Here is a 25,849-nt window from a genome sequence, read left to right as displayed (position 1 = left end):
AGGCCCTGTGACATTTCAGCCTCCCTCCCTGGCTCCCTCCTCCTGCAGGTCCCAGGGGAGTCTGATGGATGGGGGCTGTTTATGAAGCTGCTGCCACCAAAGTGATCAATCAAGCCTGCCTCCCTGTGATCTGGCTCCCAGCCTGCAGTCTGCTCTGTACGTGATCCTGAGACACACACATCTGATCACCTGCACACTAGCACACACACGCCTGATCACCTGCACACTAGCACACACACGCCTGATCACCTGCACACTAGCACACACACATGCCTGATCACCTGCACACTAGCACACACACATGCCTGATCACCTGCACACTAGCACACACACACGCCTGATCACCTGCACACTAGAACACACACGCCTGATCACCTGCACACTAGCACACACACACGCCTGATCACCTGCACACTAGCACACACATGCCTGATCACCTGCACACTAGCACACACATGCCTGATCACCTGCACACTAGCACACACACGCCTGATCACCTGCACACTAGCACACACACTATGGGGTGTAATCAGTGTCAGCGTAGCTGCACACAGGGCGTTCACCGCGTACCTGATACGGGTGAAGTACGTGTAGGCTACTCTGGAGAGTTGTAGCAAACACCTTACAGTTTGATAGATAATTAGGTGTGCGTAATTGGTGCATATTACATTTGATAAGGCGTGCGTATAGGCAGGTATATGAACACCTGCGCACACCTGCCCGCCTAGACGTGAGCTCTTTAGGCATGGTTCAGGTTACATCCAATGATCACTGTTTCCAAATTCATTCTTTGCCACGATGAACATCCTCAACACAAAAAGCGCAGAGAAAGTTTTCCCTACTTGTTGTCCGAAAATTAACTTGCCTTGGGCCAATATGTCATTCATGTTCGTGTTGTTAGTCGGTTATTATTGCCCACTACAATTTTAGCATGGTGGATGCATGTCCAGACATGGATTGTTTGTTTAAGCCTGTGAGCGACTGGAAACTACAAAGAATCACAAAGTAACCATCAACTTCTCCCACTTGTCTCTTCCCCCAGCAGGTCTCTCCTCCCCCAGCAGGTCTGTCTTCCCCCAGGAGGTCTCTCCTCCCCCAGCAGGTCTCTCCTCCCCCAGCAGGTCTCTCCTCCCCCAGGAGGTCTCTCCTCCCCGAGGAGGTCTCTCCTCCCCCAGCAGGTCTCTCTTCCCCCAGGAGGTCTCTCCTCCCCCAGCAGGTCTCTCTTCCCCCAGGAGGTCTCTCCTCCCCCAGGAGGTCTCTCTTCCCCCAGCAGGTCTCTCCTCCCCCAGCAGGTCTCTCTTCCCCCAGGAGGTCTCTCCTCCCCCAGGAGGTCTCTCTTCCCCCAGCAGGTCTCTCCTCCCCCAGCAGGTCTCTCTTCCCCCAGCAGGTCTCTCCTCCCCCAGCAGGTCTCTCTTCCCCCAGCAGGTCTCTCTTCCCCCAGCAGGTCTATCCTCCCCCAGCAGGTCTCTCTTCCCCCAGCAGGTCTCTCCTCCCCCAGGAGGTCTCTCCTCCCCCAGCAGGTCTCTCCTCCCCCAGCAGGTCTCTCCTCCCCCAGCAGGTCTGTCTTCCCCCAGCAGGTCTCTCTTCCCCCAGCAGGTCTCTCCTCCCCCAGCAGGTCTCTCTTCCCCCAGCAGGTCTCTCTTCCCCCAGCAGGTCTCTCCTCCCCCAGCAGGTCTCTCCTCCCCCAGCAGGTCTCTCTTCCCCAGCAGGTCTCTCCTCCCCCAGGAGGTCTCTCTTCCCCCAGCAGGTCTCTCTTCCCCCAGCAGGTCTCTCCTCCCCCAGGAGGTCTGTCTTCCCCCAGCAGGTCTCTCCTCCCCCAGCAGGTCTCTCTTCCCCCAGCAGGTCTGTCTTCCCCCAGCAGGTCTCTCTTCCCCCAGCAGGTCTCTCCTCCCCCAGGAGGTCTGTCTTCCCCCAGCAGGTCTCTCCTACCCCAGCAGTTCTGTCTTCCCCAAGCAGGTCTCTCTTCCCCCAGCAGGTCTGTCTTCCCCCAGCAGGTCTCTCTTCCCCCAGCAGGTCTCTCTTCCCCCAGCAGGTCTCTCTTCCCCCAGCAGGTCTCTCTTCCCCCAGCAGGTCTATCCTCCCCCAGCAGGTCTATCCTCCCCCAGCAGGTCTCTCCTCCCCCAGCAGGTCTCTCTTCCCCCAGCAGGTCTCTCTTCCCCCAGCAGGTCTCTCTTCCCCCAGCAGGTCTCTCTTCCCCCAGGAGGTCTCTTCCCCCAGCAGGTCTCTCTTCCCCCAGCAGGTTTCTCTTCCCCCAGAAGGTCCAGTTGTTGATTATGGTAGACTACATGGAAGTAGCAAACGTTTATACCCTCTTAACTGAGATTATAGAGTAGCACTACTAAATTCCACTCAATCGCTCCTCTTCCAGTCTGTTGAGGCCCATCGGATTAGATTGTTCTGCTCTGCTGCTGTGTAGCTGTACTGCCACCTAGTGGAGAACACGCCAGGAGCCTTATAGCTGATAGTCCAGCAGTAAATCAAACACAAACGGAAACAGATGGAATTCTCAGAAATTAATCTCAAAGATATTTATTTAACAGGATAATCAAACAGTAGCTTGTGAAACATCTGTACAACACTAAAGGAGGGAGAGTGCCCTGCTACCAGACAGGCCTCTGGTGATGATGTGTTTCCTGTGAGGCTGGGGGAGAGGGGGGGCTGTAGGGGCAGAGGGGTGGTGGGGAGGAGTGGCCGATGGGTGGAGGGAAGGGGCAGACGGATGGTGGAGGGACAGAGGGGTGGAGGAGAGGTGGAGGGGAGGAGGGACAGAGGGGTGGTAGAGGCGTGGAGAGGTGGAGGGAGGAGGGACAGAGGGGTGGTAGAGAGGTGGAGGAGAGGTGGAGGGGAGGAGGGACAGAGGGGTGGTAGAGAGGTGGAGGGAGGAGGGACAGAGGGGTGGTAGAGGCATGGAGGAGAGGTGGAGGGGAGGAGGGACAGAGGGGTGGTAGAGAGGTGGAGGAGAGGTGGAGGGAGGAGGGACAGAGGGGTGGTAGAGGCGTGGAGGAGAGGTGGAGGGAGGAGGGACAGAGGGGTGGTAGAGGCGTGGAGGAGAGGTGGAGGGACAGAGGGGTGGTAGAGAGGTGGAGGGAGGAGGGACAGAGGGGTGGTAGAGGCGTGGAGGAGAGGTGGAGGGAGGAGGGACAGAGGGGTGGTAGAGAGGTGGAGGAGAGGTGGAGGGAGGAGGGACGGAGGGGTGGTAGAGAGGTGGAGGAGAGATGGAGGCCTCATCGTTTCCTCCTGGTCTCAAACTTGTAGACAGCGGGGGTGTTTTGTGTCTCCTTCTGCACCTTCACCCTGGAGGTCTTATCCTGGAACAGAGATCACATCAGCCCGACAGCAGACAGACAGACCAGCCGGCAGAGGTTCACTGCCCCAGTCCTAACCCCAGCCTCAGCCCCAGCCCTAGCATCAGCCCCAGCCCCAGCCCTAGCCTCAGCCCCAGCCCTAGCCTCAGCCCCAGTCCTAGCCTCAGCCCCAGCTCCAGTCCTAGCCTCAGCCCCAGTCCTAGCCCCAGCACCAGTCCTAGCCCCAGCTCCAGTCCTAGCCTCAGCCCCAGTCCTAGCCTCAGCCCCAGTCCTAGCCCCAGCTCCAGTCCTTGCCTCAGCCCCAGTCCTAGCCTCAGCCCCAGTCCTAGCCCCAGTCCTAGCCCCAGCTCCAGTCCTTGCCTCAGCCCCAGTTCTAGCCTCAGCCCCAGTCCTAGCCTCAGCCCCAGTCCTAGCCTCAGCCCCAGTCCTAGCCTCAGCCCCAGTCCTAGCCCCAGCCCTTGCCTCAGCCCCAGTTCTAGCCTCAGCCCCAGTCCTAGCCCCAACTCAAGCCCCAGCCTCAGCTCAAGCCCTAGCCTCAGCCCCAGTCCTAGCCTCAGCCCCAGTCCTAGCCTCAGCCCCAGTCCTAGCCCCAGCCCCAGTCCTAGCCCCAGCCCAGCAGAGCTCACCTGCAGGTCTTTGCGTGTCTGGATCTTCTGTGCGATGACGAACATCTTCTTCTCTCTGTCGACCCGCTGAGACAGCAGGTGGTATTGGTGTCTACGCTGCCGGGCCAGTTTCTACAGGACATGTGACACACACAGGACACACGTGACACACAGGACACACAGGACACACAGGACACACAGGACACACAGGACACACAGGACACACAGGACACACAGGACACACAGGACACACGTGACACACAGGACACGTGACACACAGGACACACATGACACACAGGATTGATTGTGTGTGTGTGTGCGTGAAAGAGGGTGTGTGTGTGTGTACCTTCACACTGCCAGGCTCCACTGCTCCCTGGACAGTCTTGGTCTCCAGGGTTAGGAGGGTGGGTCTGTTAAACACCCTCCCCAGCAGCTCTGGGGCTGTGTCCAGGTGTCTAGCCAGGTCAAACTGCTGGACTGGGGAGGGGGGAGAGAAAGAGGGGGGGGGGGGGACAGAGAGAGAGAGACAGAAAGAGCGAGATCATTGGTCTTGTGGGCAACATGAAGGTAAGTACCAACACATCCTTCTAGTTTCTTGATGATTAATAAATATATGTATGGAGTCAGGTGGCTGAGCGGTTAGGGAATCGGGCTAGTAATCAGAAGGTTGCTGGTTCGATCCCCAGCTCTGCCAAATGACGTTGTGTCCTTGGGCAAGGCACTTCACCCTACTTGCCTCGGGGGAATGTCCCTGTACTTACTGTAAGTCGCTCTGGATAAGAGCGTCTGCTAAATGACTAAATGTAAATGTATAAATTCGTCCACCTTCTTTCTCAGAGTCCATGAAGAAGGTGTGCTGGTTTCTCTGTCTGCCCTCAGCGTCCAGGACATGCAGTTCCGATTTCAACCTCTCAATTTTCTGTAACAGAAGAAGAAGAACTTTTAAACCTACCGCAACAGTCAGACACACACTCACTACAAACACCTCACACTGTCAGTCTGTCAACTGTAGCTGGATTTACAGACATCCTCAGATTAGTTGGTACACTTACTGCTCTGAAATAATGCTCCATTTTTCCTGAAAAGTGATGACATTAAAAGCTATGTCATCATGTATACTTCATGCCTTTGGTATGTCATAGAATAAAGCAAAGAAGCTGTGAAGAGATAAATTATTGATCATTCTACAAAGATATTCTAACATGGCCTGGACACTTGTTGGTACCCCTTAGAAAAGATAATAATTGGATAATAGTGATTTGTTTATTTAATAAGTATTACACGTCTCCAGTCTTGGGGGGACAGTAGTCGTACACAATGACAGGTGTCATTGTGTGCACCTGAACATGGACCAGAGTAGGGCTGCAACGATTAGCCGACATTATCGAAAAAGTTGACAATAAAAAATTGGCCTAAATTCCCTGGCCTAAATACGTCCACTGCAAACATTTATTATATTCTCATGTAGGCCTGCATGTAAACCAGAAGACAAAAACAATTACACTGCACTTAACTAAGTAAAGTACAAAAAAGTCAAAATAACAAAACATGTAATTATTACTTGTGAACAAATATCATTCACGTCTTACTAAACGTAGTCACGCGAAAGTGAACGAGGTAAACAAATCCTTTCCGTTTCCTCTTCTGAGCCTATACAGTTCAAGTGAAAAATTATCCAAAGACCCGTACCCGAAGACCGAGGCAAAATGAAAGAATCATCTGTTTCCTCTAGCTAGCAGTACTGAGCCTATGCAGGTCACGTGAAAAGCGATCCAAAGACTTGTACCCGGCAGATGGCGAATCGTTCACCTTCCAACCATGTCTTCGGATCAATGTTTCGTTCTTCTGACAACCGAGTCTTCGGATCAATGTTTCGTTCATCTGCCGGGTACGAGTCTTTGGATAATTTTTCACGTGACCTGCATAGGCTCAGTACTGCCTAACTAGAGGAAACAAATGATTCCTTTATTTTGCCTCGGTCACGACATCTATGACGTTGATAACAAACCAAACCGTTTCAAAATCGGTTGAAAATTGAGCAAGTTATGGTAATTTAAAAAGTACATGTAGCATCAAAACAATGTTATGGGTGAGCGAGTTGACTGTAGCAAGATGGCCGCCATGTGTGGACGTTTGACTCTGTTGTCCGGCAACGCGGACGAGACATCTACCCTTTATATATATCTATGGATGGGAATGTTATGACGCCGATATGACTATTGTGAAGACAGCCAACTTGGTGAGATTTTAATGTAGGTTGCTGTAAAAACTTTGATTTGTTTGTTAAGTGAGAGCCCCGACAGGCTCCATTGACGATTGCGGCAGCTATTGTCGATCTGCGTCTGATGAGTATTTTCTTAATTTCGTACCAGGGTCAATTCTACACAAAAGTCAGAAGGACAGTGTTTTAAAGATATGGCGATTGCAAAGACATCCAGTGGGTCAGAATATTTTGTGATGTGTAAAACTTGGAATTTGAGTGAGACCGCGTCTTGTTTTCACGTAAGTCAGACTCGGCCCGCCCACTGGCAGTGTGTAGTAGGATGTGCTGTTGCACAGCGAGTATCGTATCGTGCCTACCAAAGACTTCACTTGGTGTAACAGAAGTCTTACTTTAAAGTCTAGAATTGATGTATTTTTGGTTTCTTCATCGATCCTTCAATTTGTGAAAGAAGTTAATCATCTTTATGCCCCATTAACTGACCATAAGCAAATTATGTTGAAGTTAAGTGCAACTAAGGAGATTTCTGGTTTTCGGGGTTATTGGAAATTTAACAACTCTCTTTTGAACGATGATTCCTTTAATGACTATCAAAAATCTAGTAGAATTCCTCAATGACGGCCTAAATGACAACTACAGGACAAAATGGGAATTCTTTAAGTAAAAAGTCAGACATGTTGCTATTAAAAGGAGTTAGGAAATTAAAAAATTAAAAAGTAGGGTAGAAGCTGACTTGATGCACAAACTTGACACTCTACTGACAAAAGTAAACATTAACTTGGAAGAAGAAATTGAAATAAGGAGAATCCAGCCACAGCTGGACCAAATGTATTTAGACTTGGCAAAAGGTGCGTTCATTAGGCCAAGAGCCAAATGGCTGGAAGAATGGGGGAAAAAAACACAAGTTACTTTTTTGCTCTTGAGAAAAGACATTTTAAAAGAGAATCTTTATCTGCCCTCAATATTGATGGAGTTCCTTCTAAATATCCAAAGTTAATTTCTGATTTTGTCTCAAAATGTTATAGGAATTTATAACAATCACAATTTAATGAAGCAGATTGTGCAAATTTCATGGAGGATGTTCAGGCTACCATCCCTTCAATTGATGAGGACTTTAAATCATTGTGTGAATCCGAGTTAGTTACTGAAGTTAAAGATGCACTTTTTTCAATGAAGGGCAAATCTCCAAGAATTGACGGCCTATCTGTTGAATTCTATATACATTTTTGGGAACTTCTTCATATCTCTTTATTATGTGTATACAAAGAATGCATCAGCCACAAGGAGATGACAGCTACAATGAAACAAGGCATTATTTCTCTTATCCCAAAACTTGACAAAGATTCTCTATTAATTGATAATTGGCGTCCTATTACTCTCTTAACAATAGATTATAAATATTGGCTTTAGTTTACTCGAACAGACTTAAAAAAGGGCTTGACTATTATAGCTGAAACTTATGAAAAATCGACATATTAGTTGTAATATCAGACTCATCTTAGATTTGCTGGATTATGCAGAAGCAGTTAAATCTGAGGCACTTATTTTGTTTCTAGACTTTTATAAGGCCTTTGACACAATTGAGCACACATTTCTTTTCCAGTCCCTTAAAGCGTTTGGCTTTGGTAACAGCTTTGTTGACATTGTCAGTATGTTCTATAAAGATATTAATAGCTCGGTTATAATTAATCTCAATACGGCTAAAATATTTCAAATTAATAGAAGGGTCAGGCAGGGGTGCCCAATCTCCCCCTTCTTATTTATCTTAGTCACAGAATTATTATCGCTTAGAATTATATCTGACAAATATTTTGAAGGAATGTCTATTTGGTAAGGAGTTAAAAATTTCGCAATTGGCGGATGACACTACGATAAAAAAAAAGACAAGAACCAGTTATGTAACTCTATTAACTTTATAGAGCAATTTTCCAAGGCTTCAGGTTTAAAATTGAATATGTCCAAATGTGAAATTTCTCTGCATGGTTGTGATGATAGTGTAATTGGAAATATTCCAGTTAAGGATTCCGTAAAATATCTGGGTATATTTATAACTATAAATCTTATTGCTAGACAACATCTAGATTTTTCAAGTAGACTAAAGAAGACAAAAAATATTTTTTACATCTGGCTCCAAAGGGACTCGTCTATTTTGGGTGGAGTTCTCCTCTCCAAAGCAGAGGGCCTATCTCGTTTTGTGTATCCATCTTGATCATTATTTGTAAATGACTCAACAGCCACTGATGTAAATAGAATTTTTCTGGATTTTATTTGGAAAAATAAGTCACAAACTAAAGAAAAATGTACTTTCCAATAGTAAAGCAGAAGGTGGTCTAGAAGTCCTAGATTTCATTGACACAGTGAACACCTTTAAAGTTAATTGGTTAAAAAGATGTCTTATAAACTCTGAGTCAATTTGGTATTTTATCCCAAATCAAATTATCAAAATTGGAGGTCTTTCTTTTATTTTAAAATGTAATTTCTTGCCAAATAAACTGCCAATTAATTTATCGTAGTTCCATCAACAAGCCCTTCTAGCTTGGAAGCTTGCTTTTGTCCACAATTTTTCACCGCATAAAGCTTTCCTATGGAACAACTGTAACATACTTATTTGGAATAAGTCCTTATTTTTTCCTAGGTGGTTCCAAAGATATTTAAATCACATTCTTTTCAATGAATCTGGTGATATGCTATCCTATGAAGAGTTTATGAATGTACACAGTTTTCCAATTCCTTTCAGAGAATTTAATTCTTTAATTTGTGCAATCCCAAATGGTTTAATTTTACTTATAAAAAATCACTTGAGTTATGATATAAACGATATATCACAGCCATTACTATCATTGGATGGATTTGACTTAACACATTAAATGTAACAATAAGCATATTCGCCAAATTTTTCAGAGAAAGACTGCAATGGTGCCAAGAGGCAAGTTTTTGTGGGGATCTAAAATTGAGAACATAAGGGCTTGGCTTCTACCGTATAAGTACTGTAGGCTAAGGAAATACACCTCAAAATTTTACACAACACATACCCTACTAATTACCTCGTTGCTAAGTTTGCCAACATTGACTCCTCCTGTACATTTTGTAAACAGAACGTTGAAACATTATCTCATGTTTTTTGAGTGTGAAATATCAAAAAAGTTTTAGACAGACTTGGAGTCTTACTTTTTTGAGCCCACCAACTCTATCTACACCTTTAACCTTAAATATATAATATGTTTCTACAATAATTCAGGTAATTGTGCCCTGGAGTACCTAATTAATTTGATCACTGTATGCCCAATTCTATATTCAAAAGCAGAAATTCTCTAATTCATCTCCTAATTTTGTTCCTTTTCTCATAGAATTTAAATCTCTACTGAAGTCTCTTAGATCTTTGGATAACAAAAAAAGTATTACAATTGTAACTCTACAGTAAACTGTAGAGTCCTTTTTCCCTGAAACCGCTAACTAGGTTTGTTTTGATTTTAATTTTCTTTTGATTATTATTTTTGTCTATGTAAAGATGCTGTATATTTTGTATGTAAGTTAGTTCACTTGATGTTCACTTGATGTCACTTGATGTTCACTTGATGTTTAGTTCGCTTGATTGTTACTACTTTTTACCTGATTCTTTTGTTTTGTGATTGCTAAAATCACTAAAAAATAAAAATAAAAAAAGTATCGTGCCATGGTGTACTAGCAGCACATGTACATTTAAGCAAATCAAGACTTGCATGTACAGTAAGTAATGTCACATTACTTATGTAATATGTATTTAAACTCAAGCTTGTCTGGTGCGTCGCTGTCTTCAATGCCACAGCCTAAACTTTGTGAAAAGAAACGTTTTCATTTCCGGCGCTTTAGCCATTTCCCCCTAAATAAATGTCAAGCTTATTTACGTTTTGGGGGCATATTTTCAGTTAGCAGATGGTACCGTTTGAATCGCGATTCCATCTGAAATACTGCCGGTGACAACGTTATTACAATAGCTTGTTTCAAAGGGGGTTCTTAATGAATCATGCAATATGAGTAGGCTAAATGCTTGAAAATATCACTAGAAGGGGAAAACTTAAGGGGACGGACCCACCTGCAACCGACTCAAGCAAGCGCACCCTACAATTTCTACAGGAATTGTACCCTCTCTAGTTCTATACCGTTTTGTTCAGCTTGATGTAGCGTCCATTGTCTGGGTCGTAGGTACTTGAGGCGGCGCCTTCCAGCGAGGGGACAGACCTTCAGGCGACACGCCCCCCCCCCCCCCCCCCCCAGTCTCACGCAGAGAAGACTGCTGATTTTCTCACAATTTCAAAACCTAATTTAACATACTTGTCTGTTTTTTTTCATTAGAATTTGGATGGGTAGTTATTAACACATTCTTCTGTGGTGTGGTGAACTTAAAACTTGTTTTCCGCTTTAATTCCACTTTACAGGATCTTTAAGTGCATGCCAGCTGTAGCGCTAGACTAATGCAGCCCTCCCATATGCGAGCCAGGGTTAGCTATGGTTACCCTAACCCGAACAGGGGTAATCACTTAGCAACTCAAAAGGTCCACTCACCAAATATCCATTCAGTCCAGGTTCCGGAACAGTGATGGTTTAATTTTCTGGCCCTTACCTCAGAGTTCTGGGGGTAATTTTGTTCAAAGTCTCTATGCTTTGTGTCATAGTGACGTTTCACGTTAGCTCTACCACTTTTGACAAGGGCAACCGTCTCATTGCAGATAGTCGCGGAGCCAGAGGGGTGGCCGGGGTGGCACTGGACCCCCCTGATATCGGACTGGCCACCCCAGGTGCCACCCCAAAGTGTCATTCCCTATCCCTGGCAATTGGATGCTGATTGACATTTAATTTATCTTGTTAAAATAAGCGTTTCTTTTGACATCTGGCATTTTTTCACTCTGGGATATTTCCACAGTTTACCAGTCTGTCACAAATCACTACGCCAGGGAACTCCCAACATTATGCAGTAATTTAACTACATATTCACATCGTTACACTGGGCCGCAGAGCCATAGAAAAGGATGCATATTGGTAATTTGGTTCCATAACAGATTCAGATAAGAGAAATGTCTGTTTTTGTTTTGCACTTAGCACTACCTTAGTAGCTAACAGCGCAGTTGTCGTACTGTGGTGTTTTTTCAATTTCGTTTTTTTCATTTTCATAGCACTTTCAAAACAGTATCATTTAGCCATTTGAAATCTATTGTAATGACCTGACTAGGTCAGAAAGGAACAATCGTCCAGGCATAAGATGAAGTTCCCGAATTTAGGTTTATTAACCACACGGTACACAGGCTACTAGTAAGCCAAACAGCTGTTTGGCCCTAGCCGACGCTAAATAAAAGAAAGGTAGCCCACAAAACAATAGTGACCGTCTCTTGTGAAACCCAGACGTAACAGAAAGAACAGACGCTAAACCTGGTCTTAACTTCGGAAGGGAGAAACAGGTACCGTTAGCAAATCGATTAGCCTGCGTTGTTGCGAATGACACACAACCTGTGTAACCCACAGAGGTTACGGCCAACGTTTAGTGAGTTGTCATGGTGATTACAGTTATTACAGCTCCTGATTGGATGTTTGGATTGGACACAGAAGATAGAAACCACATCTAGTAGGAAAACAATATAGGCGTGAAATCACGCACCAATGAAAACTTGCTTGAATCATGACTAAATTAGAATGTTGATTTTGGCTTCGGTCCAAATTGTATTGCAATTTGTGGTCCACATGTTGAGTACCCCCCGTTGTAGACAAAAACAGTGCAAAAATTTCAGCGTGCAAACGGAGTAGAACAAGTTGCGTCACAAAAAATACTGTCATCTGTAATGTGTGCAAGGCGGAACTTGCTTTCCATGGGAGCACAACGTGCATGCTGGAACATTTAAAAAGGAAACATCCCGGCACGAGGGGATGGAAACGGTGAGAAGTGAGTGTGCTGCAGCTGGAACTAAGCAAGATGGCCAGTTAGCGACACCAGTTGATAAAAAACGCATTACGCAGTATTTCACGCATACTAACATCGTAGAAAAATGTCCACAGACAGCAGTTATACATGCATTACAGACATAAAGGTAGGAATGTTAACAAATCTCTTAAATTAGGCAGCAGCATTAAGAGCTTCATTTTTAAGACAACAGGGTTATGTTCAATGAAAAACAGTGAGTAATTGGACAAAAAGAGATTGGCCTGTTCAGTTGGCTCAAAGTGCAATAAAAATGTTTTTTTCAAAAGCTGAAGTGATTTCCTGGTTTTATTTATTAGTTAGAATAAGTATAACTAAATTTGTTTTTATTGCAAAAGCTGAATAATCAGTAGGCTTTGAATGACTTATCAGTGAAAAAAAAGAATGATTAGTCGACTAATCGTTCTAATAATCGTTATATTAGTCGATTATCAAAATAATAGTTTGTTGCAGCCCTAGACCAGAGACAGCAAGAGAGCGAAAGTTGTCTGAAGACAACAGAAGGAGAATAATATGTAAAGACTACAAGATCATCTCCAAGCAGCTGGATGTTCCTGTGACAACAAGAAGCGCAAGGTCCATGGAACGGCAGCAAGCCTCCCTGTGCGCAGCTGCAAGAGGAAAATCCAACCCAGATTAAACAGAAGGATAGAGGCAGGCAGGAAAAGAACAAGATTGAGGATAACTGCCAAAGAGAGACTAGCTGAACTCCAAGATGAAGGTATTTCAGTTTTTGATCACACCATCCTTCACATTTCAGTGAGAGAGGCCTCCAAGGAAGAAGACCCAGGAGGACTACACTGTTGAAAGAAAAACCAGACTGGAATGTGCTCAAATGCATATTGACAAGCCACAATCCTTCTGGGAGAATGTCCTTTGGATAGATGAGTCAAAACTGCAGCTTTTTGGCAAGTCACATCAGCTGTATGTTCACAGATGAAAAAATGAAGCTTTCAAAGAAAAGAACACCATACCTTCAGTGAAACATGGAGGAGGCTTGTCATGTTTTGGGGCTGCTTTGCTGTGCCTGGCACAGGGTGCCTTGAATCTGTGCAGGAAACAATGACATCTCAACACTATCAGGGCATTCTGGAACAACGTACTGCCCAGTGTCAGAAAGCTCTGTCTCAGTCACAGGCCATGGGTCTGCCCAGTGTCAGAAAGCTCTGTCTCAGTCACAGGCCATGGGTCTGCCCAGTGTCAGAAAGCTCTGTCTCAGTCACAGGCCATGGGTCTGCCCAGTGTCAGAAAGCTCTGTCTCAGTCACAGGCCATGGGTCCTCCAACAGGATAACGACCCAAAACACAGCTTAAGGAACCCAAGAATGGATAGGAACAAAACATTGAACTGTTCTGAAGTAACTTTCCAAGAGTCCTGATCTAAATCCTATTGAACATACAGTTAGGTCCATAAATATTTGGACATTGACACAATTTTCATCATTTTGGCTCTGTATACCACCACAATGGATTTGAAATGAAACAATCAAGATGTGCTTTAAGTGCAGACTTTCAGCTTTAATTTCAGGGTATTTACATCCAAATCAGGTGAACGGTGTAGGAATTACAATACATTTTATATGTGGCCCCCCCCTTTTTAAGGGACCAAAAGTAATTGGACAATTGGCTGCTCAGCTGTTCCATGGCCAGGTGTATGTTATTCCCTCATGGGAGTTCGTTATTTCATTGACAAGGAGCAGATAAAAGGTCTAGAGTTCATTTCAAGTATGGTATTTGTGTTTGGAATCTGTTGCTGTCAACTCTCAATATGAAGTCCAAAGAGCTGTCACCATCAGTGAAGCAAGCCATCGTTAGGCTGAAAAATCAAAACAAACCTATCAGAGAGATAGCAAAAACATTAGGTGTGGCCAAATCAACTGTTTGGTACATTCTTAAAAAGAAAGAACGCACTGGTGAGCTCAGCAACACCAAAAGACCTGGAAGACCACGGAAAACAACTGTGGTGGATGACAGAAGAATTCTTTCTCTGGTGAAGAAAAACCCCTTCACAACAGTTGGCCAGATCAAGAACACTCTCCAGGAGGTAGGCGTATCTGTGTCAAAGTCAAAAATTAAGAGAAGACTTCACCAGAGTAAATACAGAGGGTTCACCACAAGATGTGAACCATTGGTGAGTCTCAAAAACAGGAAGACCAGATTAGAGTTTGCCAAAAAACATCTAAAAGAGCCTGTACAGTTCTGAAACAACATCCTATGGACAGATGAGACCAAGATCAACTTGTACCAGAATGATGGGAAGAGAAGAGTATGGAGAAGGGAAGGAACTGCTCATGATCCAAAGCATACCACCTCATCAGTGAAGCATGGTGGAGGTAGTGTTATGGCGTGGGCATGTATGGCTGCCAATGGAACTGGTTCCCTTGTATTTATCGATGATGTGACTGCTGACAAAAGCAGTAGGATGAATTCTGAAGTGTTTCTGGCAATATTATCTGCTCAGATTCAGCCAAATGCTTCAGAACTCATAGGACGGCGCTTCACAGTGCAGATGGACAATGACCCGAAGCATACTGCGAAAGCAACCAAAGAGTTTTTTAAAGCAAAGAAGTGGAATGTTCTGCAATGGCCAAGTCAATCACCTGACCTAAATCCAATTGAGCATGCATTTCACTTGCTAAAGACAAAACTGAAGGGAAAGTTCCCCAAGAACAAGCAGGAACTGAAGACAGTTGCAGTAGAGGCCTGGCAGAGCATCACCAGGGACGAAACCCAGCGTCTGGTGATGTCTATGGGTTCCAGACTTCAGGCTGTCATTGACTGCAAAGGATTTGCAACCAAGTATTAAAAGTGACAATTAGATTTATGATTATGTTAGTTTGTCCAATTACTTTTGGTCCCTTAAAAAGGGGGGGGGCACATATAAAATGTGTTGTAATTCCTACACCGTTCACCTGATTTGGATGTAAATACCCTGAAATTAAAGCTGAAAGTCTGCACTTAAAGCACATCTTGATTGTTTCATTTCAAATCCATTGTGGTGGTATACAGAGCCAAAATGATGAAAATTGTGTCAATGTCCAAATATTTATGGACCTAACTGTATATGGGAAGAGCTGAATTTGCAGTCTGGTGAAGGCACCCATCAAACCTGAGACAGCTGGAGCAGTTTGTTCAGGAAGAGTGGGCCCAACTACCTGTTAACAAGTGCAGCAGTATCACAGAGATCCAGAGTGGGCCAGACTACCTGTTAAAAAGTAAAGTCTGATTTGTATTAAACATAGTTTTTGTTATAGTTTCAAGTTATTTCAGAGGATATTGTGCCTTTCTCTCTTTATGTGGAGGGGCACCAACCAGCGCTTGACATTAATATTTTTGCTCACCAGCCACTGTGGCTAGTGTAGTGGTTTTCCAAAGTTACTAGCCACTCAGTAATTTCATTAGCCACAGTTTTGTTGTTGGGAAATTAAGTTTTATTTGATTAAAGTTGACTACGGTTTGCTACAATTTACTTGAATAACTAGTTTTACAATTCTTTCACATGTAAATGACCATTGTCAACACCCAAATAAAGATTACATAAAATGTATATGTACAAAATATATGAACTAAACTGAAAAAAACCCACAAGCAAAACAACACCAGCAACATCATTATTTTTGTCTAATCAATTCCGATTCCCAAATGTCCTACAAACAAATGTTTATCATATATTGTATGTTTGTGTATGTGTGAAAGTGAGAATGAATGTTGAAATGCGTGGTTCCACGGTCAATGCGTGAGGCTTGAGAACCCTGCAATGAGTTTATTATTTTAGATGTGTTTTGAGAAGACTAGCCTACAACAGGGTTGCAAACTTTTCAAAAAACCTTGGAGTGAGATTTGGTGGGGCTGTCACAGTTACAGTGAACCTGGTGCCACCCGTGCAGGGTTTAGATCTCGGCACAAGGCAACACAGAAGACTAGAGACGCTCTGTGAGTCGCTCTGGATAAGAGCGTCTGCTAAATGAAAAAAAATAAAAATAAATGTCGGCGTACAAAAATATATTTTATTATTTAGTAAAAACAAGTATCTCCATCCCCGCTCAGCCTGATTGGCAACCGGTGCGTCGAAACCCTCCCTCTCCCGTTCCACCCCGCGACAGGGCCAACCAAAATTTTGCAGCGCAACCCAACCCAGCCCCGAGACGAGATTTCACGGGTGTTTGTGCGTTGTGAGCTTGAGTGTTGCTTCACTCAGTGTATCTGCGCCTCGTCCATTACTGGTTACAACGTTAGCAGAACTACTTGGTCGTTTACTTCTCAGCGTGAGAAATACAATGTGTGGCGTGAGAGCGTGTGAATTGGTTGAAATGCAAGAGAGTAGGCAGCCCTGCTACAATATAAAAAATATATAGAGATATAGAATTCCACCCGCCAAAGTGGCTAGTAAGACTGACTGCTTTACCCGCCACAGACGAATTCTACCCGCATTTGGCGGGTGGGCGGGTGCTAATGTCATGCCCTGGTACCAACACATTGGAGCAGGTCTGTACCGAGATGTAGCGCATTGTTAGAGTGGTAGAGCATGAATGCAGATTCAGTGGCAGGTTCAAATCCCCCCATAACACCGCTATTGAGAAAAGCATCAGCTAAAAACTGTTATTATAACAATGTGAATAATAATTTTAGTTCTTCAGAGATGGTTGACTTAAATATCTCAACCCCATAACTGTTAGGTTGAAAACATTATGGTACATTACTGTTCTATGAACAGCGGTTGCACAGCGAGGACAATCTATCAAACACTGCCGGAGTTTGCAAACAGTTCTGGAGAATTCAGTTCCTGTTTCCCCTTCAGCGTGCTGTCGTGAAATCATGACGTTTTCTCCTGTTGCTAGCTTGAGCTGATAGTATGTGATTAATCATCACGTGTGTTAGTTTATAGTGTACATACTTACCATCAGCATAAAGTACATTTCTTGTAGTTAATTGGCAAATACAGGCTTTAAAGTGTAGAATATATTGTTTATACAATCGTTAGTCAGATGTACATGCTAATTCTAGCTTTCGCCCTTTCGAGTCCCAGCCTAACAGCTAATGTGTCTAATGTAGCCTAATTGTTTATCCCAATTACAACTGATTCTAGTTCTTAGAATAATTGTATATCTGATAGGGATATTTTGCACTGTTAAATAATCCTACCTGTTTATTGTAGGCTGGTAGGTTACTCATACTAGTCCCCTCAATGTACAGTAAGAATCATTTGATGCTGGGATATACAGAACAGAAATTACATGGGGGGCGGTGCATTTCAGGGCAGGGCTGTAGTGTCGTGGCAAGAAATTCACCCCCTGCTAACTGTATGGAGCTAAATCAGGACCAAATGTTTTGTTAATTCGAAAAAAAAAAATCTTTAGTTGAAAAACTAAAGCTTGACATTGAAAATTTGGTCAAAAAATTTAAAAATAAAACCATGAATTCAAAGAAACAAATAAGTTTACCAATTTTTTTTTCAAGTTGAATAAAATTTCGATTAAAGTCTGGAATTATTTTGAATAAATATTTTCACATTTAATGTTTTCAGATTCCAAACTTTTTTTTTTACGGCTTAAAAAAAAAAAAAAAAGTGTTTCATTAAAAAAATTATTATTTTTTTGTTTCAGATCTGTTTTTCAGTTTCAGACTTTTGGCCCTGATTTTGCGTAGGGGGCGTGGCTTGAACTCAGAGGCAGGAGTTATGAGTGATAGCCTAACCAAGAGGCAGAAGACTCGGCAGTTGGCGTTGGCATGGCGTCCGCTCCGCCAAGGCAACACACTGGCGCCAGCGCACAGGTAAGACATGTGAAAGATATTAGCCTTTTTGAGGCTATGTGTCAATGACAAAAAAATGCCACTGAGGGGATAATGTCTATTTATTCAAAAAGGCAAATTTTTGACCAAAACTTACATTTTCAATGTCAAGCTTTAGTTTTTCAACTAAAGATTTTTTCGAATTAACAAAACATTTGGCCCTGATTTAGCTCCATATAACTAACTCTGACAAGGAGGTACCACATGAATGAAACTTACTCTGGTTACTCATACTAGTCCTCTCAATGTAATGATGTAGGACAATCTGAGGGTATTTTGCACTGTTAAATCCTTCTACCTGTTTATTGTACGCTGGGGTAGGACAATCTGATAGGGTGTGTGTTTTGGATTCCCGCAAAGACTGCGGCTTGTATTTTGTTGAGTTAAATTGTTATTTATATTGGGAAACAACAAAGACTGTGACTCGAGATACCACAAAGACTGACTCGAGATACCACAAAGACTGTGGCTCGAGATACCACAAAGACTGTGGCTCGAGATACCACAAAGACTGTGGCTCGAGATACCACAAAGACTGTGACTCGAGATACCACAAAGACTGTGACTCGAGATACCACAAAGACTGCGGCTTATGTGTTTTGGATTCCCGCAAAGACTGCGGCTTGTATTTTGTTGATTTAAAAAATATATACTTTTATCACTTATATTATTGTTTTTATGTAAAACACCTCGAGCTGCAATTCTTGTATGAAATGTGCTATATAATAGTCTTATTTTTATTACTATTGTAGGCTGGTAGGACAATATGATAGGGAACCTGTTTTTTCAGGAGCATTCTCTTGTTCGGACGGTTGTTTATATTTGAGATTATTTTTATTATTGTTTATGTCGTTTTTAACACACAACCTTACGTTTTGTTGCAGGCACAAACACTATATTGCACTGTAGGATAAGTAGCTTAGTCTGCGTTATTATTTTTGGCTCCTCATCTCAGTTACGCACTAGGATTTACTCCTGAGAAGCGCACCTAGAAAAGTAGTTTGTCATTAATTTACAGTTATCATTATGTTTTATTTATTTGGTACTGTATTATTTGGTAACTATGATTTCTGTTTCAAAAGGCAGCAACTGTTAAAAGCAAAAGCCATCAATGAAATGTTGTACAGTTAAACCTCTAATTTAAGAATGTTCATGTGATATTCTACATCTCTAATGTTGTCAAATAAATGAATGCATAATAATCCTGAAACCGTGAATATACCTCAGATTATAATCATACCATCAAGATCTATAATCTGTGCATCCCTCTTCACATCACAGTGAAGGTGATGATCAATAACCAGCAGCTGTCACCTGGATCTCAGCAACCCTCTTCATCTCCACGTATCGGGCATCCCTGGTCCTCATCACCTTCAGCTGCTCCTCCGTCACCTCCTCCTCTCCTCGGGGCTTGTTAGCAACATGCACCCCCTCCTGCAGACCAGAGAATCACACCCCATCACTAGTAACACTGACCATCACTAGTAACACTGACCATCACTAGTAACACTGGCCATCACTAGTAACACTGACCATCACTAGTAACACTGACCATCACTAGTAACACTGGCCATCACTAGTAACACTGGCCATCACTAGTAACACTGACTATCACTAGTAACACTGACCATCACTAGTAACACTGACTATCACTAGTAACACTGACCATCACTAGTAACACTGACCATCACTAGTAACACTGACCATCACTAGTAACACTGGCCATCACTAGTAACACTGACCATCACTAGTAACACTGACCATCACTAGTAACACTGGCCATCACTAGTAACACTGACCATCACTAGTAACACTGGCCATCACTAGTAACACTGACCATCACTAGTAACACTGACCATCACTAGTAACACTGACCATCACTAGTAACACTGACTAATACTACTAGTATCACTGACCATCACTAGTAACACTGACCATCACTAGTAACACTGACTAATACTACTAGTATCACTGACCATCACTAGTAACACTGACCATCACTAGTATCACTGGAATCACTAGTAACACTGACCATCACTGGGAGTCAGGTGGCTGAACGGTTAGGGAATCGGGCTAGTAATCAGAAGGTTGCCAGTTCGATTCCCAGCTGTGCAAAATGACGTTGTGTCCTTGGGCAAGGCACTTCACCCTACTTGCCTCGGGGGAATGTCCCTGTACTTACTGTAAGTCGCTCTGGATAAGAGCGTCTGCTAAATGACTAAATGTAAATGTAAAACACTGACCATCACTAGTAACACTGGAATCACTAGTACCACTGCTACACTTTCGGATGTTGTAGTGCTGTGTCACAAGAGTTTTTGCAGAGCCGTACAATACAATATTGTAGTTGAGATGTACAGTACCAGTCAAAAGTTTGGACACATTTTTCCATGTTGAGATGTTTATTGTTGTTTATTGATGTGTCTGGTAGCTGAGATGTTACTTTACAGTGTGCCTGGTAAATACAGACTGTTCCTTGACTGACTACACTAATACTGATAGAACTCTGCACTTCTGATCCTTGATTATCTGCTGTTTCTATCTGCCCTGTCTGTACTTCACTATAGATCAAAACATCTGCTAAATGAACCAAATGAAAAATAAAAAGTTAATGTAATATAAACTCTACAAACAAACCACCATGTCTGCGGTGACATGATGTGGTCAGTATTCAGACTCACCTGCAGCTGGGAGCTGACCATCTTGTAGTAGAACTCATCTGGGTTCCTGTCCAGCGCTTTCTTACGCAGGGCAGCCAAGGTATTCTGCTTCTTATGGTAGTCACTGATGGAGACAAAACACGCTTAAACACGTCCTTCTACTTTAAAATCAACATTCTACTCTTTCAAGTTGTTCCTGCCAGTTGGAGCTATATGGGTTTGCCGTCCCTATGACAACAAGGCGACAGCTCTCAATATTAATTCGATGTTGATTTCTTCAATAAGTCAACTCACTCTGCTCGAAGTTTGTAGTCTTTCTTCTTTTCCAGAAAGCCTAAATGTTTCCTGAAACCGGGCTGAAAGAGACAAAGTTAGGTAAAGAGTTTGGTTGGTGTGGATGTTCTTATTGGCTAGAGTAAATGAAAATGAAAAAAATGAATAAATGTAGATAAACATTCCAGCAGCTATCTAGCTAGTAGTTAGCAACCAACACACAGCAGAATGCTCACCTGCGATCGTTCTTTATGATTCCGCTGTTGGGATTTTAAAGCTTTTCTGAAAGACGACATGCTGGTGACTTGTGAATACTGGACAGCCGGTAATATTGTATAAATATGTTACAATATGTCTAATTTGTAATCCAGAGTCAGATCAGCTCTGACATCAAGCTCGTGCTCCTAAATGTGATGCTTCCTGTAAGGAGCCACGTGGGTTGTTGCCCTTATGTGGTTTTGCTGCAGCACATTCGCTAAATTCTGATATTATTTTGTCGTTGTTTTTTTTCTTCTTTTTTTGGGTTGAGATAATAATGTTATAACCTTGTAAAAGTGATCATTTTTCTAAATTTCAATCGTTTATATTATAGTTAAATTATAATTGAGGTAAATATTAGATTAGATGGAACAGATTAGATTATTAGAACAGTAGGTGGCAGTATTGATGCGTTCCTTTCACCCTACTTGTACGGTCGCAAACCAGGGATGTGACAGGTACCCTTTCTCAACGCCAGGCTGTGACTCCGTCCTTAACGGTATGTGACATTAAATGTCTAGACCCCTATTAGAACTACAGTGTTGTTCTAGATCTCCTGTGTTGTTATAGAACTACAGTGTTGTTCTAGATCTCCTGTGTTGTTATAGAACTCCAGTGTTGTTCTAGATCTCTCATGTTTACATTTTACATTTAGTCATTTAGCAGAGGCTTTTATCCAAAGTTACTTCCAAGAGAGAGCTTTACAAAAAGTGCATAGGTCAATGATCATAAACAACGAGATATCCCCAAACATTGTGGGTAGCCAAAAACTTGAAGCATACATTGTGAAAAAGCAAATAAGTGCCAATGGGTAGAACCAGAAGAGCATGAAGTTAAACAAATTACAATTAAACAACATGAACCTCGAAAGTGCTAGAGTGTACCTGGAGTAAACCAAGCAACAATAATATAATTCACAGCAAGTACAAATAGTTAAATCAGTTATAACTAACCAACAAGAGAAACAAGTCCCTCAATAATTGTCATTGTGTTCGTGGAGGAAATAAGCTAACATCTGATCCAACAAATCGTACACCAAGTGCTGGTGTACTCCCGGAACAAGTGAGTCTTTAGCCTTTCCTTAAAGGTGGAGAGACAGTCAGTGTCTCTGATGGAGGTGGGGAGATTATTCCACCATTGGGGGGCCAGACAGGAGAAGACCTTGGTTATTCTATATTATTCTATGTTTCATGTTATTCTAGAACTCAGTGTTGTTATAGAACACCAGTATTGTTATAGAACTCCAGTGTTGTTCTAGATCTTTCATGTTGTTCTACAGTTCCTGTGTTATTTTAGAACTCCAGTGTTGTTATATAACTCCCACGTTGTTCTAGTTCTCAAATATTGTTCTATAATTCCAGAGTTTGTTGCAGTTTCCGGTTGTGAAGTGGGGAAACATGGAGGAGGTTCTTGTCATGTGTCAAAACATCCAAGCCTCAGAGCATGACCAGAACCAGAGGAAACCCACGCTCAATGTTCTCACACACATGGAGTTACTGCTGTATGTGTCCATTCTGATCTGTCGGAAACACAGACCAATCCCGGTGGTGTTTGTGTGTGTTTGGTCTTGGTTGTGTTGTAGAGGATGAGGGGGTCATCACCGGCCCTAAAAATTAGGGGGTCATCACCGGTGTGTCGTGGAGGATGAAGGGGTCATCATCGGCCCTAGAGGATGAGGGGGTCATCACCGGTGTGTTGTAGAGGATGAGGGGGTCATCACCGGTGTGTTGTAGAGGATGAGGGGGTCATCACCGGTGTGTTGTAGAAGATGAGGGGGTCATCACCGGCCCTAGAGGATGAGGGGGTCATCACCGGTGTGTTGTAGAGGATGAGGGAGTCATCACCGGCCCTAGAGGATGAGGGGGTCATCACCGGTGTTGTAGAGGATGAGGGGGTCATCACGTGCCGGGGCCTCTCCACTTCCTGGCGTGATATCCCAGAGAAGGACCAGCCCCGGCCTCCAAGCCTCTCAGCCCAGCCCCGGCCTCCAAGCCTCTCAGCCCAGCCCCGGCCTCCAAGGCTCTCAGACCAGCCCTGGCCAGACTGCCCTCTTTGTTGATGTGGGATGTGTTGATGTGTTGGTGCCGGGGCCTCTCCACTTCCTGGCGTGATATCCCAGAGAAGGACCAGCCCCGGCCTCCAAGCCTCTCAGCCCAGCCCCGGCCTCCAAGCCTCTCAGACCAGCCCCGGCCTCCAAGGCTCTCAGACCAGCCCCGGCCTCCAAGCCTCTCAGACCAGCCCTGGCCAGACTGCCCTCTTTGTTGATGTGGGAACAGCGGAGAAATTAAGAATTGTTTTCATCTCAGGCTGACTGTAGTTCTGTCCCATCTGGGTCTTACTCAGCCCCTACGACCACGAGGAATGTGTGCTATATGTGTGAGGCTGTCTGGGCGGTTGGGCTGTGGGGGTTTGGGCAGCTCTGCTGGGCTGTGGGGCTTAGCGCAGCTCTGAACAGCCTAGCCTGTTTCCTAAGACTGATTTGTCAACATTATCGACAACATCGACAATAACAAATTCTCACCAAATATTTCTGTTGTCGACTAGTCGTTGGATTTCATATAACCTATTTTAAGGGCCTGCAATAACGTGATTTGATCAGTGCGCTGCAGCGCTAGACTGTAACTCTACCCTCATGTATACAATCCAGTAAAAGACTAGACGACATGGTGCTTACGAGAATGTCGGAGTGCAAACAAAGCCAAACTAGCAGAGCTTTGCTGTGCTACAGGGCGAACCAGCAGCCCTTTGCTGTGCTGCAGGGTGGACTAGCAGCGCTTTGCTGTGCTGCAGGGTGGACTAGCAGCGCTTTGCTGTGCTGCAGGGTGGACTAGCAGCGCTTTGCTGTGCTGCAGGGTGGACTAGCAGTGCTTTGCTGTGCTGCAGGGCGAACCAGCAGCGCTTTGCTGTGCTGCAGGGTGGACTAGCAGCCCTTTGCTGTGCTGCAGGGTGGACTAGCAGCCCTTTGCTGTGCTGCAGGGCAGACCAGCAGCGCTTTGCTGTGCTGCAGGGCGAACCAGCAGCCCTTTGCTGTGCTGCAGGGCGAACCAGCAGCCCTTTGCTGTGCTGCAGGGCAGACCAGCAGCCCTTTGCTGTGCTGCAGGGCGAACCAGCAGCGCTTTGCTGTGCTGCAGGGTGGACTAGCAGCGCTTTGCTGTGCTGCAGGGTGGACTAGCAGCGCTTTGCTGTGCTGCAGGGTGGACTAGCAGCGCTTTGCTGTGCTGCAGGGTGGACTAGCAGCGCTTTGCTGTGCTGCAGGGTGGACTAGCAGCGCTTTGCTGTGCTGCAGGGTGGACTAGCAGCGCTTTGCTGTGTTGCAGGGTGGACTAGCAGCACTTTGCTGTGCTGCAGGGCGGAAGTTGTCTTTCATGGGAGCACAACGTGCATGTTGGAGTATTTAAAGTGGAACCTAACCCTGCGCTGATGGTCTCTAGCAGCAGGAACCTAACCCTGCGCTGATGTTCTCCAACAGCAGGAACCTAACCCTGTGCTGATGTTCTCCTGCAGCAGGAACCTAACCCTGCGCTGATGTTCTCCAACAGCAGGAACCTAACCCTGCATTGATGTTCTCCAACAGCAGGAACCTAACCCTGCGTTGATGGTCTCTTGCAGCAGGAACCTAACCCTGCGCTGATGTTCTCCTGCAGCAGGAACCTAACCCTGCGTTGATGGAACCCTGCAGCAGGAACCTAACCCTGCACTGATGGAACCCTGCAGCAGGAACCTAAACCTGCGCTGATGGAACCCTGCAGCAGGAACCTAACCCTGCGCTGATGGAACCCTGCAGCTGGAACCTAACCCTGCGCTGATGGAACCCTGCAGTAGGAACCTAACCCTGCGTTGATGGAACCCTGCAGCTGGAACCTAACCCTGCGCTGATGGAACCCTGCAGTAGGAACCTAACCCTGCGTTGATGGAACCCTGCAGTAGGAACCTAACCCTGCGTTGATGGAACCCTGCAGTAGGAACCTAACCCTGCGCTGATGGAACCCTGCAGTAGGAACCTAACCCTGCGTTGATGGAACCCTGCAGCTGGAACCTAACCCTGCGCTGATGGAACCCTGCAGGAGTTACGGCTGGAATACGTCTTTGCTGTGCTCCGCCAGACTCCTGGAGGTTGAATTCACGCGGGGTCATTCGTCATGACGACGGCCCAGTCCGCTGGGGCACCTCAGGGAACACACTAGCTGGGGATCTACTATGGTCTGTTAGCACACGCCTGGCAACCTGGCAACATACAGAGGGGGAATTGAACCGGTGACCTCTGGATATGTAGTCAAATGTTCTATACTACTAAACTATATGCATCACTGCTGATACTGGATAGAGGGATGCAGGAGGGAGGCAGGGGAGATGCAGGAGGGATGCAGGAGGGAGGCAGGGGAGATGCAGGAGGGAGGAAGGAGGGAGGCAGGGGAGATGCAGGAGGGAGGAAGGAGGGAGGCAGGGGAGATGCAGGAGGGAGGAAGGAGGGAGGCAGGGGAGATGCAGGAGGGAGGAAGGAGGGAGGCAGGGGAGATGCAGGAGGGAGGAAGGAGGGAGGCAGGGGAGATGCAGGAGGGATGCAGGAGGGAGGCAGGGGAGTTGCAGGAGGGAGGAAGGAGGGAGGCAGGGGAGATGCAGGAGGGAGGAAGGAGGGAGGCAGGGGAGATGCAGGAGGGAGGAAGGAGGGAGGCAGGGGAGATGCAGGAGGGAGGAAGGAGGGAGGCAGGGGAGATGCAGGAGGGAGGAAGGAGGGAGGCAGGAGGGAGGAAGGAGGGAGGCAGGGGAGATGCAGGAGGGATGCAGGAGGGA

At 45.0% G+C, this 25,849-nt stretch overlaps 1 protein-coding gene across 1 annotated transcript; it reads right to left on the bottom strand.

The window, feature by feature from the left end:
* Positions 1 to 2,500: 2,500 nt before the first annotated feature.
* Positions 2,501 to 21,233, bottom strand: utp11 (UTP11 small subunit processome component). Its single transcript, XM_062466420.1, has 8 exons — positions 21,037 to 21,233; positions 20,822 to 20,883; positions 20,549 to 20,651; positions 19,182 to 19,301; positions 4,736 to 4,829; positions 4,257 to 4,387; positions 3,932 to 4,042; positions 2,501 to 3,308 (listed from the first exon to the last, which is right to left on the bottom strand). The coding sequence occupies exons 1-8, from the start codon at positions 21,094 to 21,096 to the stop codon at positions 3,225 to 3,227; spliced, it is 765 nt and encodes a 254-aa protein (XP_062322404.1). The 5' UTR covers positions 21,097 to 21,233; the 3' UTR covers positions 2,501 to 3,224.
* Between the last annotated feature and the right edge of the window lie 4,616 nt (positions 21,234 to 25,849).

Source organism: Osmerus eperlanus, chromosome 7, assembly GCF_963692335.1.
Source record: "Osmerus eperlanus chromosome 7, fOsmEpe2.1, whole genome shotgun sequence".
NCBI lineage: Eukaryota > Metazoa > Chordata > Actinopteri > Osmeriformes > Osmeridae > Osmerus > Osmerus eperlanus.
The sequence above is the reverse complement of the archived record's forward strand: the minus strand, read 5'-3'. Positions and strand labels throughout refer to the sequence as shown.

Excerpts from the sequence above, each read along its gene's own strand:
- utp11 (XM_062466420.1), bottom strand. The coding sequence starts at position 21,096 with ATGTCGTCTTTCAGAAAAGCTTTAAAATCCCAACAGCGGAATCATAAA. Across the intron at positions 4,388-4,735 it reads CATGGACTCTGAGAAAGAAG|TCCAGCAGTTTGACCTGGCT; the intron begins GTGGACGAATTT and ends CCCCCTCCCCAG. Across the intron at positions 3,309-3,931 it reads AGACACGCAAAGACCTGCAG|GATAAGACCTCCAGGGTGAA; the intron begins GTGAGCTCTGCT and ends TCTCTGTTCCAG.